The following is a 21624-nucleotide window of genomic DNA, read 5'->3' on the forward strand; positions in this document are numbered from 1 at the left end:
GCTCAGAGGCCTGCAGCCGCAGGCGGGGAATGTTGGTTTCCTCCAACGATCCTCCGTCACTGAGGCAAGCAAGCCTCATGTTAGTTTCAAGCTGCCTGGCTGCCAGCTGCCATCTTGGCTGACAGTTAATTTGCATATCTCACTGATTAGCCAATGAAAAGGGTAGCAGTCGTACGCCAATTACCATGTTTCTCTTTTATTAGTGTAGATAGTAGAATACACAAATTCAGTAAAGATGCAGGACACAAAAATCAATATACAGAAATCGTTTGCATTTCTTATACACTGGTAACAAACCATCAGAAAGCAAAATTAAGGAAATAATTCCATTTACAACTAAATCAAAAAGAAAAAAAAACTTAGAAATAAATTTAACTAAGAAAGTGAAAGACCTGTATACTGAAAACTGTAAGACTTTCCTAAAAGAAACTGAAGACACAAGTAAATGGAAAGATATTCCACACTCAAGACTGTAAGAATATTGCTAAAAAAAAAAATCCATACTACCCAAAGCTATCTACAGATTCAATGCAATCCCTGTCCAAATTCCAATGGCATTTTTCACAGAAAAAGCACAATCATAAAATGTGTATGAAATCACAAAAGATCCCAAATAACCAAAGCAATCTTGAGAAACAAGAACAAAGCTAGAAGCATCACACTCCTTGATTTCAAGCTCTATTACAAAACTGTAGTTACCAAAACAATGTAGTACTAGAATAAACACAGACACATAGACCAGTGGAACAGAATAGGGAGCCCAGAAATAAGCCCATACACATATGGCCAATTAATTTACAACAAAGATTAAATTTGGGAAAACTGGGTAGACACATGCAAAATAATAAAACTGTACCAATATCTTACACCATAAACAAAAATTAACTCAAAACGGATTAAAATTTGAATGTAAGACCTGAGACCATAAAAATCCTAGAAGTAAATATACATGGTAATGTCCATGATGCTGGACTTAGTGATGATTTTTTGGATCTGACACCAAAATTAAATATATTTTATTGATTTTTTACAGAGAGGAAGGGAGAGAGATAGAGAGAGTTAGAAACATCGATGAGAGAGAAACATTGATCAGTTGCCTCCTGCACATCTCCTATTGGGGATGTGCCCGCAACCCAGGTACATGCCCTTGACCGGAATCGAACCTGGGACCTTTCAGTCCGCAGGCCGACGCTCTATCCACTGAGCCAAACCGGTTTCGGCTACCAAAATTAAATGAAACGAAAGCAAAAACAAGTGAGACTACATCAAACTAAAAAGCTTCTACACAGCAAAGGAAACCATCAACAAAATAAAAAAAACAATCTACTGAGTAGGAAAAAATATTTACTATTCATATATCTGATAAGGGGTCAATATCCAAAATATATAAAGAACTTATACAACTCATAAGTTAAAAAAATAAACAACCTGATTACAAAATGAGCAGAAGTTCTGAATAAACATTTTTCCAAAGAAAACATACAGATGACCAACAGGTACATAAAAAAATATCCAACCTCACTAATCATCAGGGTAATGCAAATCAGAGTACAATATAATATCACCTAATACCTATTAGAATAAGAATTATAAAAAAGACAAGATATAACAAGTATTTGAAAAGATATGGAAAAAGGGAAACACTTGTGCAATGTTAATGGGTGCAACCACTATGGAAAACAGTATGAAGATTCAACATAAAATTTAAAATAGAACTCCATATGACCCAGCAATTCCACGTCTGGATACTTACCAAATAAAACAAAAACACTAACTCAAACAGATATATGCATCCATGTTCACTGCCTGCAAGATATGGGAACAACCTAAACATCCATTGACAGATGAATAAAGAAAACGTGGTGTGTATATAAATATGTAACAAAATATCATTCAGCCAAAAAAAAAAAAAAAAGGAAATTTTGCTATTTGAGACAACACAGGTAGACTTTGAGGGGAGTACACTAAGTAAAATAGATGGAGAAAGACAAATATTGTACCTAATATGTAAAACCTAAAAAAACAAACAAAAAAAAAGACAGACAAGCTCATAAATAAGAGAACAGACTGCTGGTTGCCAGAGGCAGGGGGTGGGTGGTGGCAAAATGGGTGATAGGAGTCAAAATGTACAATCTTCTAGTTATAAAGTAAGTATTTATTTTACATACAACATGGTGATTTAACATACAACATGGTGACTATCCTATCTAATAAAAGAGAAACATGGTAATTGGCGTACGACCGCTACCCTTCCCATTGGCTAATCAGGGCAATATGCAAATTAACTGTCAGCCAAGATGGCGGCCGGCAGCCAGGCAGCTTGAAACTAACATGAGGCTTGCTTGCTTCAGTGACGGAGAACTCCAACGTTCCCCGCCTGCCGCTGCAGGCCTCTGAGCTGCAAGCAACTATAGAAGCTAAACAAACATAGAAGCTAAACAAAACCCCAGAAAACTGCTGGGCTTCAGCCAGCAGGATCGCAACATTGTAAGCAAAGGCCAGAAACCTACTTTCAGCAGAGGAGGCCTAAGAGCTGGAGCCAAGCCTCAAAGCTAAAGCTGGCCCAGAATAAAAAAAGAACAAAAGAAAAAAAGGAGCAGTTGGGAGCTTCAGTCACCCCCAGCCTGAAAACAGCCCTCAGCTCCTCACCCAGACTGGCCAGGCACCCCAGTGGGGACCCCCACCCTGAAGGGTGTGTGACCAGCTGCAAACAGCCATCATACCCTCACCCAGGCTGGCCAGGCACCCCAGTGGGGACCCCCACCCTGAAGGATGTGTGACCAGCTGCAAACAGCCATCATCCCCTCACCCAGGCTGGTCAGACACCCCAGTGGGGACCCCCACCCTCATCCAGGACACCCTTCAGGGCAAACCAGCCAGCACCCACCCATGCACCAGGCCTCTACCCTATATAGTAAAAGGGTAATATGCCTCCCAGCACTGGGATCAGCGGAGCCGCGAGGCCTCCTGGCACGGGGATCAGTGTGACAGGGGGCAGCGCCCAAACCCCCTGATTGCCCTGCGGCTAAGTGTGTGACAGGGTGCGGCGCCCCAACCGCCCCCCCAAGGGCCCTGCTCTGTGTGTGATGGGGTAGAGCCATAACCTCCCCATCGGCCCTGCCCTGAGTGTGAGAGTGGCAGCACCCCAACCCCCTGATGGGCCCTGCTCTGTGCGTGACAGGGAGCTGCGCCCCAGCCTCCTGACTGGCCCTACTCTGTGCGTGACAGGGTACAGAGCCCCAACCCCCCTGATGGGCCCTGCTCTGTGAGTGACAGGGGGAAATGCCCAACCCCCTGATTGGCCCTGCTCTGTGCATGACAGGGGGTGGCGCCGCAACCTCCCCATCGACCCTGCCTTGAGTGTGACAGGGGATGGTGCCCCAACCCCCCAATTGGCCCTACCCTGAGCGTGACTGAGGGTGGAATCACAACCTCCCGATCGCCCTGCTCTGTGTATGACAGGGGCGGTGCCCCAACTCCCCAATCGGCCCTGCTCTGAGCCCGACCAGGGGCTGCACCTAGGGATTGGGCCTGCCCTCTGCCACCCGGGAGCAGGCCTAAGCCAGCAGGTCATTATCTCCCGAGGGGTCCCAGACTGCGAGAGGGCACAGGTCGGGCTGAGGGACCCCCCTGCCCCCCGAGTGAACAAATTTTTGTGCACCGGGCCTCTAGTAGTTAATAATACTGCATTGCATTTGAAAGTTACTAAGGGAATCTTACAAGTTTTCATCTCATAAAAAAAACATTTTGTAACTGTATGGTGAGAGATGCTAACTAGAATTATTGTGGAAATTATTTTGTAATATATACAAATATCAAATTGTACACCTGAAACTAATATAATATTTTATGTCAATTATTAAAAAACAAGGTGTGTGTTTATACATGGTTGTATACAGGTACATATATTCACCTATTTTCTATAAATTCTGCTAATTGATTTTGCCTAAAAAAAAATGACCACTGACTACAGTACGTTAGGTAAATGACAATGAATAAAACTTTATGCAAAATATATCAACAAATGTGTATATACACATATTTTTAAAAAGTTACTTACCAATGAATCATCATAACTAGTAAGATAAAACATCCGAGACTTCACATTCCAATAAGCAAAAAGGTTATCCAAGCGGATTAACTAAAAATAAATAGTTCATTATTTGTCTCATTTTCTTTGAAAGATCATAAACATATGCTATTTTCAGAAGCCTCAAATAATTGAGTCATATAACAGAGTTAAGCAAGTAAACACAATTTGCATAAATACATATTATATATTACATTAGCTTTTCAAAAAGTTTCTTTTGTCAACTCAATGAGTAGACAAAATATAGTATTTATTTATTTTACCTTACGAAATAGTTTCTCAGTTTCATCATGTAAACATGGAGCCCAGTTTTGATCAGTTGTCTGGAATAAGAAAGGCAATAAATGTGTCATTTCCAAGTGCTATGTGGCAGAGTGATAAATCCTATCAATTACTCCCTACACCAATTTCCCATGAAAATGTCTTTGAAAACATAACATTCAAGAAATAACTGAACCACAAGTATCTGCTTTCAATGAGCTCATTATTGATTGAAAAGCAAAGACATAAAGAAACCATTACAATCAAGTAAGTGCCACTACAGAGGTTAAATATACAATACTGGGAAAATATAGTAGAAGCCTCAAACGATTATTTTTAAAAATGGAGAAAGTGATGTCTAACCGAACATATAACATATGAATAGAAATTACTGATTCTAAGGTCAATAGGGAATATTATTCATTCTAGAAAGATATGCGAATATCTGACATGTTCAGAGAAGTAAAATGGCCCACTATGGCCTGAAAATACAATGTAAAACAAAGAAAAGAGTTGAGCCGAAACCGGTTTGGCTCAGTGGATAGAGCGTCGGCCTGCGGACTGAAGGGTCCCAGGTTCGATTCCGGTCAAGGGCATGTACCTGGGTTGCGGGCATATCCCCAGTAGGAGATGTGCAGGAGGCAGCTGATTGATGTTTCTCTCTCATCGATGTTTCTAACTCTCTATCTCTCTCCCTTCCTCTCTGTAAAAAATCAATAAAATATATTTTTTAAAAAAAAGTTGAAATCAGTTATCTTACCTGCTATCAGATTACAAAAGGATTATAAATGACTTGAAGGCAAAACTATGGGCTTTATTATAAAAGCAATAAAAAGCCCCTGAGGAGAATCAAGATGCTTATTTAAAAAGATGGTTTTCATTTTTTTTTTAAATATATTTTATTGATTTTTTACAGAGAGGAAGGGAGAGAGACAGAGAGTTAGAAACATCGATGAGAGAGAAACATCGATCAGCTGCCTCCTGCACATCTCCTACTGGGGATATGCCCGCAACCCAGGTACATGCCCTTGACCGGAATCAAACCTGGGACCCTTCAGTCCGCAGGCCGACGCTCTATCCACTGAGCCAAACCGGTTTCGGCGGTTTTCATTTTTTTTTGGTACAGAACTAAATGAATTAGAACGGTGGTTCTCAAACTTTATTATGCAATAGTATCACATAGAGGGCTTTTTAAAACATGGATTGCTGGAACCATTCCTGAGTTTCTAAGGGAATAGGTCTGGGCTGGGGAACAAGTTTCCAAGGCCCTGCAAAGGTGATGTTCAAAATCACTGCTGTCACAGTCACCAATGGTCTTCACAATGCTAATTACAACAGCTAATTCTCTATCCTTATCCATCCTTTTTTTTCAGCAGAGCATTTGACATTTTACCCCACCCAACATTACTGAGTAACTTTTCATTTGGCATTTCTTAGAGTAGACCATGTTTTGTTTTGTTTTGTTTTTTTTAAAAAAAAAGTCATACACAAAAAACTAATGAATACAAAAGCAAGCATGTAAAGAATACAGCAGTTAAATGGAATGAATTATAAATTACATGTGGCAACACAGATGTCAAACACATTGTGAGGAGAAAAGGGGAACTTAATAGAAGAATCACATAAAATATTTATGTAGCTTTTCAAACCCTACCAAATACTACATATAATTTTAATTGCTATATTATATAAAAGTGTAAAAACTTAGGATGTTTATCTCCGGAGCTAAAGGAAAGCATAGCAGTAGAAGACAAAGGAATTTAAACTGTATTCATAACAGTTTATTCTTTTAAAGTATTTAAAACTTAAACAAATTGACAATTTTACCAATTTTTCTTTCCATTAAAAGCGAATGTTTCATAATTCTGTGTGCTCCTAGACTTGTAAAATTCCTCAATTTGAAAAATTAGACATAAAGTATGCCACTTTTATTTTTTTATAAAAATTAACTCCCTTGGTGTCTACTTTTTATGTTCCACTAGCAATCTTTTTTATTTATTTTTATTGTTTAAAGTTATTACATATGTCTCCTTTTTCCCAACTGATCCCTCCCTGGCCACTCCCATCCCTAGAACGAGCCCCCACTGCCCCAGTGTCCATGTCCATTGGTTATGCTAATATGCATGTATACAAGTCCTTTGCTTGATCTCTTACCCCCTGCCCCATGCCCTCCCCCTGCTTCCCCAGCACCCTCCCTCCCCCCACCGTCCACCCCTGCCTTCCCTCTAAGGTTGTATGGTCTGTTCGGTGTTTCGTTGTCTCTGGATCTATTTCTGTTCATTAGTTTATGTTGGTCATTAAATCCCACATATGAGTGAGATCATGTAATATTTATCTTTCTCCGACTGGCTTATTTTACTCTCCAGGTCCATCCATGCTGTTGCAAATGGTAAAAGTTCCTTCTTTTCAATAGTGGCATAGTATTCCATTGTGTAGATGTACCATAGTTTTTCAAACCCACTCATCTGCTGATGGGCACTTAGGCTGTTAACAAATTTTAGCTATTGTAAATTGTGCTGCCATGAACATAGGGGGGCATATATACTTTCTGATTGGCGTTTCTGATTTCTTGGGATATATTTCTAGAAGTGTGATTACTGAGTCAAATGAGAGTTTCATTTTTCACTTTTTGAGGAAACTCCATACTGTTTTCCACAGTGAGTGCACCAGCCTGCATCCCCACCAACAACGCATGAAGGTTCCTTTTTTTCCACATCCTTGCCAGCACTTGTTGTTTGTTGATTTGTTGATGATGGCCATTTTGAAAGGTGTGAGATGGTATCTCATTCTTGTTTTGATTTGGATCTCTCAGATGATTAGTGACTTTGAGCATGTTTTCATGTCTCTTGGCCTTCTGTATGTCCTCTTTCATAAGAGGTCTATTTAGGTCCTTTGCCCATTTTTTTGATTGGATTATCTTCCTTTTGTTAAGTTGTGTGCATTCCCTATAAATTTTGGAGATGAAACCCTTATCAAAGATAACAAATATGTTCTCCCATACAGTGGACTGTTTTGTTGATGGTTTCTTTTGCTGTGCAGATGATTATTTTGATGTAGTCCCATTTGTTTAATTTCTCCTTAGTTTCCACTGTCCTAGGAGTAAAGCTAGTGCTATGACATTTGTCTGATATTTTGCTGCCTATGGATTCTTCTAAGATTTTTATGGTTTCCCATCTTACTTAAGTCCTTTATCCATTTTGAGTTTATTTTTGTGTAATGTGTAAGTTGGTGATCTAGTTTCATTTTTTTGTATGTATCTGCTCAATTTTCCAACACCATTTACTGAAGAGACTGTTTTGACTCCATTGTATGCTCTTGCCTCCTTTTTTAAATATTAATTAGTATAACAGCTTCTGTCAATTTCTGGGTTCTCTGTTCTGTTCCATTAGTCTATATAATCTGTTCTTGTACCAGTACCAGACAGTTTTGAGAACAGTGGCTTTGTAATATAGCTTGATATCTGGTATTGTGATCCCTCCAACTTTGTTCTTCTTTCTCAGGATTGCTGTGGCTACTATTTTCATTCCATGTAAATTTTTGGAGTGTTCGTTCTAGGTCTGTGAAATATGCCGTTGGTATTTTAATGGGGATTGCATTGAATCTATAAATTGCTTAGGGTAGTATGGACATTTTAATGATGTTGATTCTACCAATCCATGAACACAGTATATTCTTCCATTTGGTTATGTCTTCCTCTATCTCTTTTTCAATGTCTTGTAGTTTTCCAAGTACCGGTCTTTTACCTCCTTAGTTAAGTTTATTCCTAGATATCTTAACTTTTTTATTGCAATGGTAAGTATGATTTTTGGGGGGGGTAATTTTATTTTATTTTATTTTATTTTATTAAATCTTTATTGTTCAGATTATTACATTTGTTCCTCTTTTTTCCCCCCATAACTCCCCTCCTCCCAGTTCCCACCCCACCCTCCGCCCTCACTCCCCACCCACTGTCCTCATCCATAGGTGCACGATTTTTGTCCAGTCTCTTCCCGCATCTCCCACAGCCCTTACCCCCCCCAAGAATAGTCAGTCCATTCCCTTTCTATGTCCCTGATTCTATTATAATCACCAGTTCATTCTGTTCATCAGATTATTTATTCACTTGATTCTTAGATTCACTTGTTGATAGATGAGTATTTGTTGTTCATAATTTGTATCTTTAGGTAAAGTTTTTTGTTTTTTTTTAGTGTCTCTTTGAGTTCATTATTGGTGTATAAAAAATGCCATAGACTTCTGGGTGTTAATTTTGTATCCTACTACATTGCCAAATTCATTTATTAAGTCTAGTAGTTTCTTTTTACGGAGTCTTTAGGGTTTTCTATGTACAATGTCATGTCATCTGCAAATAATGACAGTTTTACTTCTTCTTTTCCAATTTGGGTACCTTTTATTTCTTCTTCTTATCTGATTGCTATGGCTAGCATTTCCCCTAAGAAAAAGAACTGGTCTCTGTTTTTTTATATATATTATGTCACAGATGCCCCTCCATTTAAAAAATACAAACTGAAAAATTGTAATGTACCAATAGAAACATTATTGTAAGCTGCCTTTCTTGTATAGATACCTCGTTATTTGCTTTAAATTCATTTCTGAATTGATAAAATGTGGAAATGCCAGTTCAGCTCCCCCCCCCCCCAATATATTTTATCTGTCTATATGAGTTGATGAACCTCTCTGTACAACACTTCTGGAATTTTAAAAAAAAGCACAGAGAAATGTTTAATTGTGTGATTTTTAGGGCACTTCTTGGAAACCATGTCATCACAGATAGACTTTTACCTAAGTTGCTTAACCTGATTTTTTATAGCCAAACTTGTATGTTTAAATTCTTTGTACTAATATTCAAATAATCACCTTGTGTCACGGTTTGTTTTTCTAAGTAAAAAAATGTGCTAATTTGAAAAAAAAAAAAAAAAAAGAAAGAAAGAAAGAAGAAGAACTGGATAGGGATGCCCATTTTCACCACTCCTGTTCGACATAGTATTGGAAATGCTATGTCGAACAGGAGTGGTGAAAATGGGCATCCCTATCCAGTTCCTTTTCTTAGGGGAAATGGTTTTAGTTTTTGCCCACTGAGTATGATATTGGCTGTAAGTCTGTCATTTAAGGCTTTTATTATGTTGAGGTATGATCCCTCTATTCCCACTTTGCTGAGAGTTTTTATCAGTATTCCACATTATAAATAATGATGAGAACACGGTGGCTTGTTTCTTTGTACTTTTCATGACTTACCAAAGTTTCCAAAAGTTTCTCAGAAATTGGCCTGGCCAACATGGCTCAGTGGTTGAGCACTGAGTGTCAACCTATGAACCTGGAGCTCATGGCTCAATTCCTGATCAGGGCACATGCTCAGGTTGTGGGCTCGATCTCCAGTGTGGGGCATGCAAGAGGCAGCCGATCAATGATTCTCTCTCATCATTGATGTCTCTCTCTCTCTCTCTCCATCTCTCTTCCTCTCTGAAATCAATAAAAAATATATTTAAAAAACAAGTGATGGTAATACTCTTTGTAATATTTTAAGCAATAAAAAAAAGAAGAATATAAAAAAAATAAAATAAAATAAAATAAAAACCAAGTGATGGATTTTAAGCTTAAAACAAGTATCAAATATCAATAATTAGCAAATAATAATAGGCCCTCGTATTTTAACTTGAATTTGGTTATTAACCATTTTTTCAAATTTGAAATTACCTATCCTCAGTTCCAATCCAATCCATGTATTATAGGTACTAATTCTATATAGACATCTATTTCTAATGCTTGCATAAATGAATAGCAATTTGTAGTTTAACTACACAATTAAATATGGTTAAATTTATTTTTAATCAAAGTACCTGCATGCTGAGATTTTGAAGAGAAATACCAAATGACAGTGGGTTTTCTTGATTTGTGATCTAAAGAGGAAACACAGTACATTTTTCTCAGATTTTTAGTAGTTGAACAAAATTTACATTACAGAATGCAATTTCAAACATTCAAAAACATTTAATACTTTCAAGAACAACTTTTATTTCTATATTTTTTCCTAATACATATTAATTAAAATATTAAGCATCAATGCATTAGTGTTCTAAAATAATACATCTGCATAATGTTTTACACTTTATCAAAAAAAGCTTACAAAAAATGATTGACCTTCATAATAGTACTATGAGAAGCTAATCATTATGTGTTTTAGAGAGAATACATGATCTATTTGAGATCAGTTAGTTAAATCTTGCTCTACTGATTCCTAGACCAGTGCTCTTTCCAGGAAATAAATACCGTATAATTTAAAGTCTCTTAAAACCATATAATAGCTAAATTCATAATCCCACCTATCACAGGTACTAAGATAGGCATTTTCCTTCATTATCTGATGTTTGAACACTTTAGGGAATTGTAACCAAGGCAGGAAGGACTGCAAATTACAACTATAGTTACAGAAAAGAAAGATTATGTCATTTTCAGCCCTATTCCTTCACTTCCCAGCATATAATAGATGGGCTACTACAGAGCAGGTTTCCTTAAACAGTGGAATATATATAAATATAAAAACAAGGTTCATTTGTTAAAATACTTACATCATCTTCATAACGAATATGGATGTTGGAAATTTTCACTTGAAGATTTTTTATGATCTGAGTAATTAATTTTTCTGTAAAAGTGTCTTGTTTCTCCACCAGGAGTTTTTCTAGAATTGCAAATATTACTTTTTAAACTTGAATGAAAAATATATTCTATAAATGTCCACATATTGAGGTAATACAAATGCTACCTTGTTAAAGAAAAAAATCTATATTTGTAGATTTGCTTTTCAAAAATCTTCCATACCAAGATTTTCAAAGGCAACTAAGTACAGTTTTCAAACTAGTTTCGTGTTTAGTGAAACTAAAGCCAACCTTGCAAAATTTATTGGCATTAAATTTTATAAACTTCTCTCTGTTAATTATACCTGAGTACATAAAGATATGGACAACAATGAAGATTATTAAGTAAGAATTATAATAGGCTTATACAAAAAAAAGCTAGAGGAAGCAGCAAAGATGGAATCTCCCTTAAAATTAGAGATAACATCATAAGTTGTCTGTGGTTCGGTGTATAAAATAGTTGAATACGATTCTCCTGATGAATACAAAGTAAGAAGATACAAGATATTACCCTCTCTCCTTTACAGCAATGATGAAGGAAGTTCATCAGGTGTTTCTTTTTCTAAAACCTATTTGCTATCTCCAGTTTCAATATTTTTCAGGGGAACAGAAAGAATAAAAAATTGAGGTTCCTAATTTTTTAATATGCCTTTAATAACCACTAGTTACTACCCCTATTTCCTCCACTTAAAAATGCCAATAAAAGCTATCTCTTTTGCTAAAAAATAAATAAATAAATAAATAGGTAAGAAAAAAAGAGATTAAGACTGAAATTACTTAAGTCACAAGTGAAAGTGGGAACATTTCTACTTATTCTATTTATTCTACAGAAATAAAAAGAATGATTATAAGATAGTACTATGAAAAATTTTTACTAACAAACTGTAATACCAGATTAAATGGACAAATTCCTAGAAAAACAAAATCTACCAAGGCAAAATCACAAAGAAACGGAAAATCTGAATAGTCAGATAATTCATAGACGATCAAATCAGTAATCAAAAATCTCTTGACAAAAGAAAGCTCTGGACCTCATGGCTTCACTTGTGAACTCTACCAAACATTTAAAAGAGAACATCAACCCACTTCAAACTCTTCCAAAAAACTGAAGAGAAAGGAGTATTTCCAAACTCAATATGAGATCAGCATTAATCTGACACACAAGCAAGACAAACATACCACAAAAAACTACAGATCAATATCCCTAATGAATACTGACACAAAAATCTTCAACAATATGTTAACAAATAAAAAATAAAAGCCCTTATAAGGACTGCACACCATGATTTAATACAATTTATTCCTGCAATGGAAGGATGGCTCTATTTATGAAAATCAATCAATTTAATATACCATATCAACAAAATAAAAGAAAAAAACAAATGATCATCTCAACTGATTAAGAAAAAACACTTGACAAACGTCAATCCCCTTTCATAATAAAAACACTCAATAAACTAGCAATAAAAGGAAGCTAATTTAACATAATAAAGATCACAGGTGAAAACTCACATCATACTCAATAGTGAAAGTCTGAAAGCTTTACCTCTAAGTTCAGGGAAAAGATAAGGATGCCCACTTTTGCCACTTCCATTCAACATAGTATGGGAATTCTAGTCAGAGTAATTAGTCAAGGGAAAATAAATTAAAGGCATACAAATTGGAAAGGAAAAAAATAACATTATCTCTGTTCACAGATAACATTATCTTACATAAAGAAAACCCTATATAACTCCACACACAAAAATTGTTAGGACTAATAAACTAATTCAGCAAAGTAGGAAGGTACAAAGCCAGCACAAACAATTGCATATCTATTTCCAATCAATAGACAATCTGAAAGTAAATTACAAATATAATTCCCTTTATAAAAGCATCAAAAAAAATAAAATACTTAGGAAACAATTTAAAAGACATAAGTAAGTGGAAGGACATCTCATCCATATCCATGGATTGGAAGATTTGATATTGTTAACACATCAATATTGCCCAAAGGACTCTATAGATTCAAAGCAATCTGTATCAAAATATCAATGACATTTTTTGCACAGAAAAAAAAAATCCATCGTAAAATTCATATGGAATCTCAAATAATCAAAAAAATCTTGAAAAGGAAGAACAAAGCTGAAAGAATCACACTTCCTAATTGCAAAACTTATAACAAAAGTATAGTAATCAAAACAGGGTGGTATTGACCAATGAATAAACTAAAAATACCAGAAATAAATCTTCACATACCTTCAAATAATATTTTTAAAAGAGTGCCAAGACTATTCAATGGGAAAGAACAGTATTTTTAAGAAATACTGTTGAAAAACTGTATATCCAGATATTCACACGCAAGAGAATGAAGTTGGACCTTTATCTAACAAAATATAAAAATGAACTCTAAAAAATCAAAGATTTAACTGTAAGATCTAAAACTATAAAACTCTTATAAGAAAACATAGGAAACTGGATTTGATCATAATTTCTTATATATGATAACAAAGGCACAGGCAACAGAAGAAAAGCAGACAAAATGAACTTCACAAAAACTTTAAAATTTGGGGCCTTGTAGACTATCAACAGAATAAAGATGCTACCTACAGAAAGGAATAAAATTTGCAAATCACATATCTAATAAGGGATTAATATTCAGAATATGCAGAGAACTCTGACCACATACCCTTCCCCAAAAAAACACAATTAAAAAATGGGAAAATACTTGAATAGACATTTCTCCAAAGATATAGAAATGGCCAGTAAGCACATAAATGGATGCTCAAATACTAATTTTTAGGGAAGTGCAAATCTACACTACATGATACCATTTCATCCCCATTAAGATGTTACCATTAAAAAAAAAAAAAAAAAAACCCAGAAAATAAGTAGGTATGAATGACCACACAAGATATGAAAGAACTGTGACAGAGAAGAAAAAATAATTACAAAAAGTGTTGCCAGGAATTGCATTAAATCTCCTTTATATTTAAAGGTAAAAAGTTAATATTGGGTTATATTTTTTATTCTAAAAAATTAATGTATGGCAAGGATAGTGAAATCAGTATATATCTACCTTACTTTTAAGATGCTTAACTTTTAAATGAAGGATAGAGAAGATAAACACATGACTAGGTTAGGAAAATGACTTTATTTTAGAAGCTAAGAAAGGCTACAGTATATCTCCATGTTAAGAAGAAAGATTCACTAGAGGGAGAAGTTAGAGTCTGAGTAAAAATAGCTGATGATGCTGCATGCAGCACAAGTAGAAAGGAATTAGATTTCTGCAGGACATCTCTTCTGCCAACAAAAGAAGGAGTTGAAGTAATGGACCATTTGGTCTAGGTTGAATTGGAAAGGATGTGAAGCCAGAAGATAAATAAACAGATTTGGGAAAGTATCCTATATAATAAAAGGGTAATATGCAAACTGACCCTAATGGCAGAGCAACCACTGGACAAGTCACTATGAGGTGCACTGACCATCTCTTGGTCCTTTTCCCCAGCCGGCAGGCTCCAATCACCTGATGGCCACCCATGGCAGGGGTGGGGCCAGCGAGTGGGTGGGAACAGCCAACTTCTTGGTCCCATCCCCCCATGGATCACCCAATAGTGAACGGGAAACTGGGAGCGGGTGGCGGAGGGGGGTGGGGCTGGCTGCGGGCAGCTGGGGAAGATGGCCCTGATTGCAGGCCAGGCCTAGGGACCGTACCTGTGCACAAATTTCATGCACCAAGCCTCTAGTAAATATATAAAGGGACTCAGCATATCCAAAAGGTGACCTGATATAAGGAGAATAAAAAGGGAAAGGCTAGAAAGGTAAGAAAACACACTTGATCCAATTAAATATTGCAGTTAAAAACTAACCTTTCCCTTATAAGCTAGGTATATTAATTTCCCTAAGATAAATGTCTAATAGATAAAAATTTTTATAAACATGATAGAACAAATTAAATGCATTAAAATGCCCCATATAATAAGATTCTCTCATATTTGTTAAGTAACCTCAGTGCTTCCAAAGAAAAATAATATTCAAATATGATCAATATTTTGGTCTTTTTTCCATTTCTTATTTCAATTATTCTTTATTTTATTTACCTTGATTAGCTACTTTTTGTTTGGCTTCTTCTATTCTTTTTAGTTCCTGCTGCTTTGCTTCCAAAAGTTGCTTTTCTTCTTTTAAAGAATCATATTTTATTACTAAAGGAAGCATAAAAAGGAAGAATCTTAATTACCTTAAATTTAAATGTACTCATTCCAAAAAACATACAAGAAAATAATCACTAATTCCAGGCATACAAAAATTTAGTGTGAAAACCAATTTAATTCAATTACCTAGCACCAAATACATATATTTTTAAAAATCACAAAAAAATCCCCCAAAATATTTTGAATACAATAATAAAATATAAAGATTTTCCATCTACAAAAAAAGAGTAATTTAAATTATAATGTTTAAAATTTGACTTACTAGAAGAAGGCACTATGAGTAAATAAATGTTTTCCAGTACAGCTACAACTGGTTGAGTATAAAGGTTTTTCCATGGAATTTTAAGATTAAGGTTACCTACATTAAAAAAAAAAAAACACACAAAAAAAATATTCATTTAAACTACATTTACTGTCAGCCTATTTTCTGTCAGACATTAGAAAAGATTACAAGCTCAGTCACTTTATAGAAAGCTACTTTACAACCAAAAATAAGGCTTTGTGGTGAAAATTTGAAATTATTTGTATTAATCAATATTGTTGGAAAATCTACTAAATGATATCCTAAATATTTATGGCTATCTGTACCACAAACATACTAATATTCTTCTTCCATTAACCAACAATCCTTTTTATTATAATTTAGAATATCCCCATTCTTCCTCTAAATCTCTGTAAGAAGTACTTTCCTTATACTTTAAAAAAAGATTATCTACTTTATATGTTTATTTTTCACATGTAAAGATTATACACACGGTTTAACAATGGGAATACGTCCTCAGAAAGTCATCGTTAGGTGATTTTTGACATTGTGCTAACACAGAGTGCCCTTACACAAACTCCAGTGGTCTGGCCTACTACGTAGCCAGGCTATATAGTATAGCCTACTGCTCCTAGGCTACAAACCTGTACAAAAGGTTACCATACACAACAACACAAAATTCAATCAAGCACAAGAGAAAATGATGCAATCAGGAACCTGAGTAATATGAGACATATGAGGCTGCTGATATATGAGCATGAGACATAAGAGGCTGCTGTCAAAGTAAGAGAGCATGCTGATTTACAGCAATTTTTTTTTAAGTAGGAAAAGTGTACTCTAAAATAACAATAAAAACATAAAGTATAGCCCTGGCCAGGTGGTTTGAGCATCATCCCATACACCAAAAGACTGTGGGTTCGATTCCTGGTCAGGGTGTGTAGTGGAGGCAACTGATTGATGTTTCTCTCTCATACTGATGTTTCTTTCTCTCTTTTTCTTTCTCCCCACTCCTCTCTTCGTAAAATCAATAAAAAAGATATCCTCTCTCTAAAAAAAAAAAAAAAAAAAAAAAAAAAAATCAATAAAAATATTATTTAAAACCACACAAAAACAAAAACATATACTCTCAGGTGAGAATTTAAAAAAATTTTAAGTATAAAGTATACTGTAGTAAGTACATAAAATAGTAACAAAACATTTACTGTCTTTATGAAGTTTTATGTACCATACATAAGTGTATGTCGTATACTTTTATACTGGCAGTGCAGTAGATGTGTTTACACCTGCACCACCACAGTCACGTGAGTAATGCCTTGAGTTGCAACAGCTATGCCATTACTAGACAGTAGGAATTTTTCAGCTCCGTATAATCTTATAGTACCATATCGTATAAGTGGTCCGTTGTTGACCAAAATGTCATTATGCAGTGCAGGAATGTATGTACAATAATATACGTTGTATGATTATCACCATAAGAATATTGCATACAAATATCTCTGGTATTATGGGAAATACTTGAAAATTATTCAAACTAATGAAAATAATTTACGATCCAATAGCAAAATATGTTACAACTCAAATTAAAAAAATATATATTATGTGAGGGGTTGCTTATACTATAGATTCTAGTTTTGTGTATTTAGAAATTTTCCATAATAAAGATTTTTAAGTATTTTTAAATTCCTTAGAAAGTATGAGTCTCTAGATTTAGAAATAGTTGTCATAATTCGGAAAGGGAAAGACTATTAAATACACTATTATCACATTAACTGGTTAGTAATTTAGGAAGGGGAAAAAAACCTACTTAGAGCTCTCTTTTCATAACCAATGTTACAAAAACCCTGACCAGTGATGCTCAGTTGGTTGGAGCATCAATCCATATACCAAAAGGTAGCAGGTTCGATCCCCAGTCAGAGCTCTCTCACATCAATGTCTCTCTTTCTCTCTCTCTCCCTCCATTTCTCTCCCTTACTCTATCTAAAAAGCAATAAACATATCCACAGGTCAGGATTTTTTTAAAAAAATTTTGTACAAAATGTAATGAGTCGCAACACATTTGACAGTTTTTTTACAACTGTATCAAGCAGTTTTACAGCAAATTTTTTTTACACATATACTCACATACATTTTTGTTTACACATATACTCACATACATTAATAATAAAAAAAAAAAGGCCCGGCCTGTGTTGCTCAGTTAAGTGTCCACCCATGAACCAGGAGATGGTGGTTCAATTCCGGGTCAGGGCACATGCCTTAGTTGGGCTTGACCCCCAGTAGGGGGTGTGCAACAGGCAGGCAATTGATGATTCTCTCTCTCTCATCGTTTTTATCTCTCCCTCTCCCTTCCTCCCTCTGAAATCAATAAAAGCATATTTTTAAAAATTAATCTAAAAAAGTTAATAAACTTAAGGACAGAGAACAGTGACAAAATAGCAGTAATCAAAGAAAAACATAAAATTAACAATATAGCATTTTTACCACTAAACCTTTTAACCAAATTTTTTTCTTCTCATTATAAGGTACAGACTACTTACAGGAAATCTGAAAACTTCATAAAAATATAAATGAAAGTAATTCCAAAAATGTCCTACATTAAGAACTACTTTCAAAACATGTAAATATGAATAATTACATTTGATATATGTGGAATTCTGTACTCCAAATGAGGAAAACTTTTAAAGATCATAAGATTAACGATCCTATCTAATAAAGGAGTAATATGCAAATTGACCATCACTCCAATACACAAGATGGCCTCCCCCATGTGGTCAAAGATGGCCACCACAAGATGGCCTGCATGGGAGGGCAGTTGGGGGGAACCAGAACTATAGGAGAGGGTAGTTGGCAGCGACCTGGACTGCAGGGGAGAGCAGTTAGGGGTGACCAGGCTGGCAGGAGAGGGCAACTGGGGGCCACCAGGCCGGCAGGGGAGGGCAGTTAGGATGACCAGGCTGGCAAGGGAGGGTAGTTAGGAGTAATCGGGCCGGAAGGGGAGCAGTTAGGCGTCAATCAGGCTGGCAGACAGAAGCAGTTAGGGGCAATCAGGCAGGTAGGCAAGTGGTTGGGAGTCAGCAGTCCTGGATTGTGAGAGGGATGTCCAGCTGCCTGTGGATCGGGCCTAAACAGGCAGTCAGACATCCCTTGAGGGGTCCCAGATTGGAGAGGGTGCAGGCTGGGCTGAGGGACACACACACACCCCGTGCATGAATTTCATGCACCAGGCCTCTAGTCCTATATAATAAAGGGCTAATATGCAAATCGACCAAACAACGGAATGACTAGTCACTATGATGCACACTGACCACCTGGGGGCAGACACTCAACACAGGAGCTTCCCTCTGGTGGTCAGTGCGCTCCCACAGGGGGAGCTCTGCTCAGCCAGAATACGGGCTCACGGCTGGTGAGCACAGTGGAGGTGGCAGGAGCCTCTCCCACCTCCGCAGCAGTGCTAAGGATGTACAAGTGCCAGCTTAGGCCAGCTCCCCCCCAGGCCTAAGCCATCAGTCAGACATCCCCCGAGGGCTCCCAGACTGTGAGAGGGCACAGGCTGGACTGAGGAACCCCCCTGAGTGTATGAACTTCATGCACTGGGCCTCTACTATCCAATAATAGCAAGGGAACAATATGTTCCTATGAAACTGGTTGTATTGCTGTACCACTCACTTGGAAGCATTACTTTTTTCATTCAACAAATAATGTGCCTACCAAATGCTAGGTATTTTGCTAAGTGGTATGAATATAATAAAAATTAATTCCACTTCTCAAGAAACTTATTGTCTAGCAGAAGAAAACAATAATGATATTAAAGAAAGATAGGTGCTGTGTTAGGGGTATGCAAACAACACCTTAAATGATTCTCAAAATTATCTTATGTATTTGGTACTTAATGCAGTATACATTACACTATCTTTTTTTTTTTCTTTAGCTTTTTCCAGGGAACAGTGCACCTAAGTTTCAAAACACACAAAATAGTTCTCCATTACTAAACAGTTTTCCACTATCTTTTATTAACGATGAAAATTACCTTTCATCACTGTTAAATATGGTGAGGCATATGTTCACTGCAATATTTTTGTACCTTTGGAAATACAATTTCCAAATATGTATTCATTGGATTATAACACTACCATAAAAAATAAATGAGGTCAAATCAACATGGATTATGAGAAATCTTTACTGTTAACTAAAAAGAATATGAAATCGTACATATTCCATGATTACAAGTAATTAAAAGGTACGCATGTAAAAAATCATATAGAAATATGCAAAAATAAACATGTTAGGTGGAAAACAATGGGTTACATGATTTCCCTTCTTATACTAAAACATCTTTAAATTAAGGGAGAAGAGAGATCCTTTGAGTCTCAGCAACATTAAGATAATGAAAATTTTCTTCGGCAAATGGTCTAAACCAACCATAAGTGCACAAAATTATGAAGACATTAATCATGTAATTTAGATGAGCTTTCAAAATACCTTGTTCCCCCACTGATACCAATATGTAGCAATAACTTTCTATAAATCCTACTACACAAACTTATCTGTACAACAAAGTATATCTGTATACTTTCATATCTTAATTAATGACACTACCATCTTGCATAAAATTTAAAGCAATAAAATTCAAACAGTAATTTAAACAATAAAGTTAAAACAATAAACCAACATAATTTAAGAAACCAAACACGTTTTTATTAAGCATTTTAAAACATCATATTCTAATTAGTTTTTGCCCAAGCAATAAACATAAAATGTTTGACTTGACTTGGGGTGGTGAACACACAGTACAGTGTACAGATGATGTGTTATAAAATTGTGCAACGGAAACCTTTGTAATTTTGTTAATTAGTGTCACCCCCAATAAATTCAATTTTAAAAAAGGGGGAAAATGTAAAGTATGAACACCAGTAAAATAATACAGGTCAAGAACTAGCTCAATATTCAGGGCAACCTAGAAAACTTCCAGAGTAGAAACTCAATTTCTGATAGGTCCCTAGTCACACTGTCTGGCTGACCTAGACCCTACTCCTTACACCACATATCCATGGCCAAACAGACTATAGCAAATATAACTAGTCAGAAACCTAAAAAACTGAGGGGTTATATGCTTTCTAGTAAGTAACACCTTAGCTCTCAATTAACTCATTTTTAACATCTAATAAGGCATATAATTTCATACATATTAGACAAAATATAGATGGACCATACAATATTTTTGTCATATGATTAAGCTCCATCTAGATAAAAACACATGATTACTTATAATTAATGCTCAAAAACATTAAAAATATCACATAATAAGGATACCAAGCATATTATTCTGGTTGCATGTCCAGCAAGGGGAACGTTCAAACAAACACAGCTTACCTATATAACCAACTTTAATTTTAAATGGTACATCCAGTTGACTCTACAAAAAAAAAAAAAGATGTAAAATATTAGTACACAACAGGTGACTACTTTTTTCTTCCTAGAATTATTTAAAGGGTTTAAAGTTAACTTACACCTTCCCTTTATCTTCAATGCTTATTTAAATTTATAGATATGTGTATGTCAATATTTATACCAGCATTGTTCATAAAAGCCAAAAGACAGAAACAATCCAAGTGTCCATCAACAGATGAATAAACAAAATGTGGCATATACATATAGAATATTACTAAGCCATAAAAAGGAAAGATGTTCTGAAACATGCTACAACGTGGATAAACCTTGAAGGAATTACAATGAGTAAAACAAGCCAGACAGAAAAATGACAAAATAGCTTAATTCCATTTATATGAGATAACTGAAATAGGCAAATTAATAGAAAATACATTAGAGGTTACCAGGGTCTACAGGGAAGTCTAGAAAGTTGTATCTTTTATGGTTACAGAGTTCCCTTTGGCATAATGACAAACTTCTAGAAACACATACTGGTCATGGTTGCACAGCACTGTAAATGTAATTAATGCCACTCAATTCTATAGTAAAAAATGATTAAAATGGTATAAAATACTGAAGATGACTGGGAAAATGAAAAAATACAGAAACTAATAACATTTTATATCAATTATACTTTAAGAAATAAATGTTTTTAAAAATAACATCATATAAAAAGAAACATTAGGAGTATTTTTATATGGAGAAAATTACACACTCAGTTTGTGCTTTTAAGGAGAGTAAGAATTCATTTTGCCAAATTCACATTTT

At 35.6% G+C, this 21624-nt stretch overlaps 1 protein-coding gene across 11 annotated transcripts in view; it reads right to left on the reverse strand.

The window, feature by feature from the left end:
• Window positions 1-21624, reverse strand: part of VPS13A (vacuolar protein sorting 13 homolog A) — a 196918-nt gene that overhangs the window by 146927 nt on the left and 28367 nt on the right. For all 11 annotated transcript variants that reach the window (XR_004971254.1, XR_004971255.1, XR_004971256.1 and 8 more), the window contains exons 3-9: window positions 20800-20842; window positions 15433-15528; window positions 15060-15161; window positions 10915-11024; window positions 10186-10245; window positions 4354-4413; window positions 4061-4141 (exon numbers count right to left, since the gene is read on the reverse strand). Coding sequence is in view for 8 of the 11 variants with exons in the window: in XM_036330768.1 (XP_036186661.1) it covers window positions 4061-4141; window positions 4354-4413; window positions 10186-10245; window positions 10915-11024; window positions 15060-15161; window positions 15433-15528; window positions 20800-20842 (552 nt within the window). In the remaining 3 variants the exon portion in view is untranslated. The remainder of the gene's footprint in view (window positions 1-4060; window positions 4142-4353; window positions 4414-10185; window positions 10246-10914; window positions 11025-15059; window positions 15162-15432; window positions 15529-20799; window positions 20843-21624) is intronic.

This window comes from Myotis myotis, unplaced genomic scaffold (genome assembly GCF_014108235.1).
Source record: "Myotis myotis isolate mMyoMyo1 unplaced genomic scaffold, mMyoMyo1.p scaffold_m19_p_12, whole genome shotgun sequence".
Lineage (NCBI taxonomy): Eukaryota > Metazoa > Chordata > Mammalia > Chiroptera > Vespertilionidae > Myotis > Myotis myotis.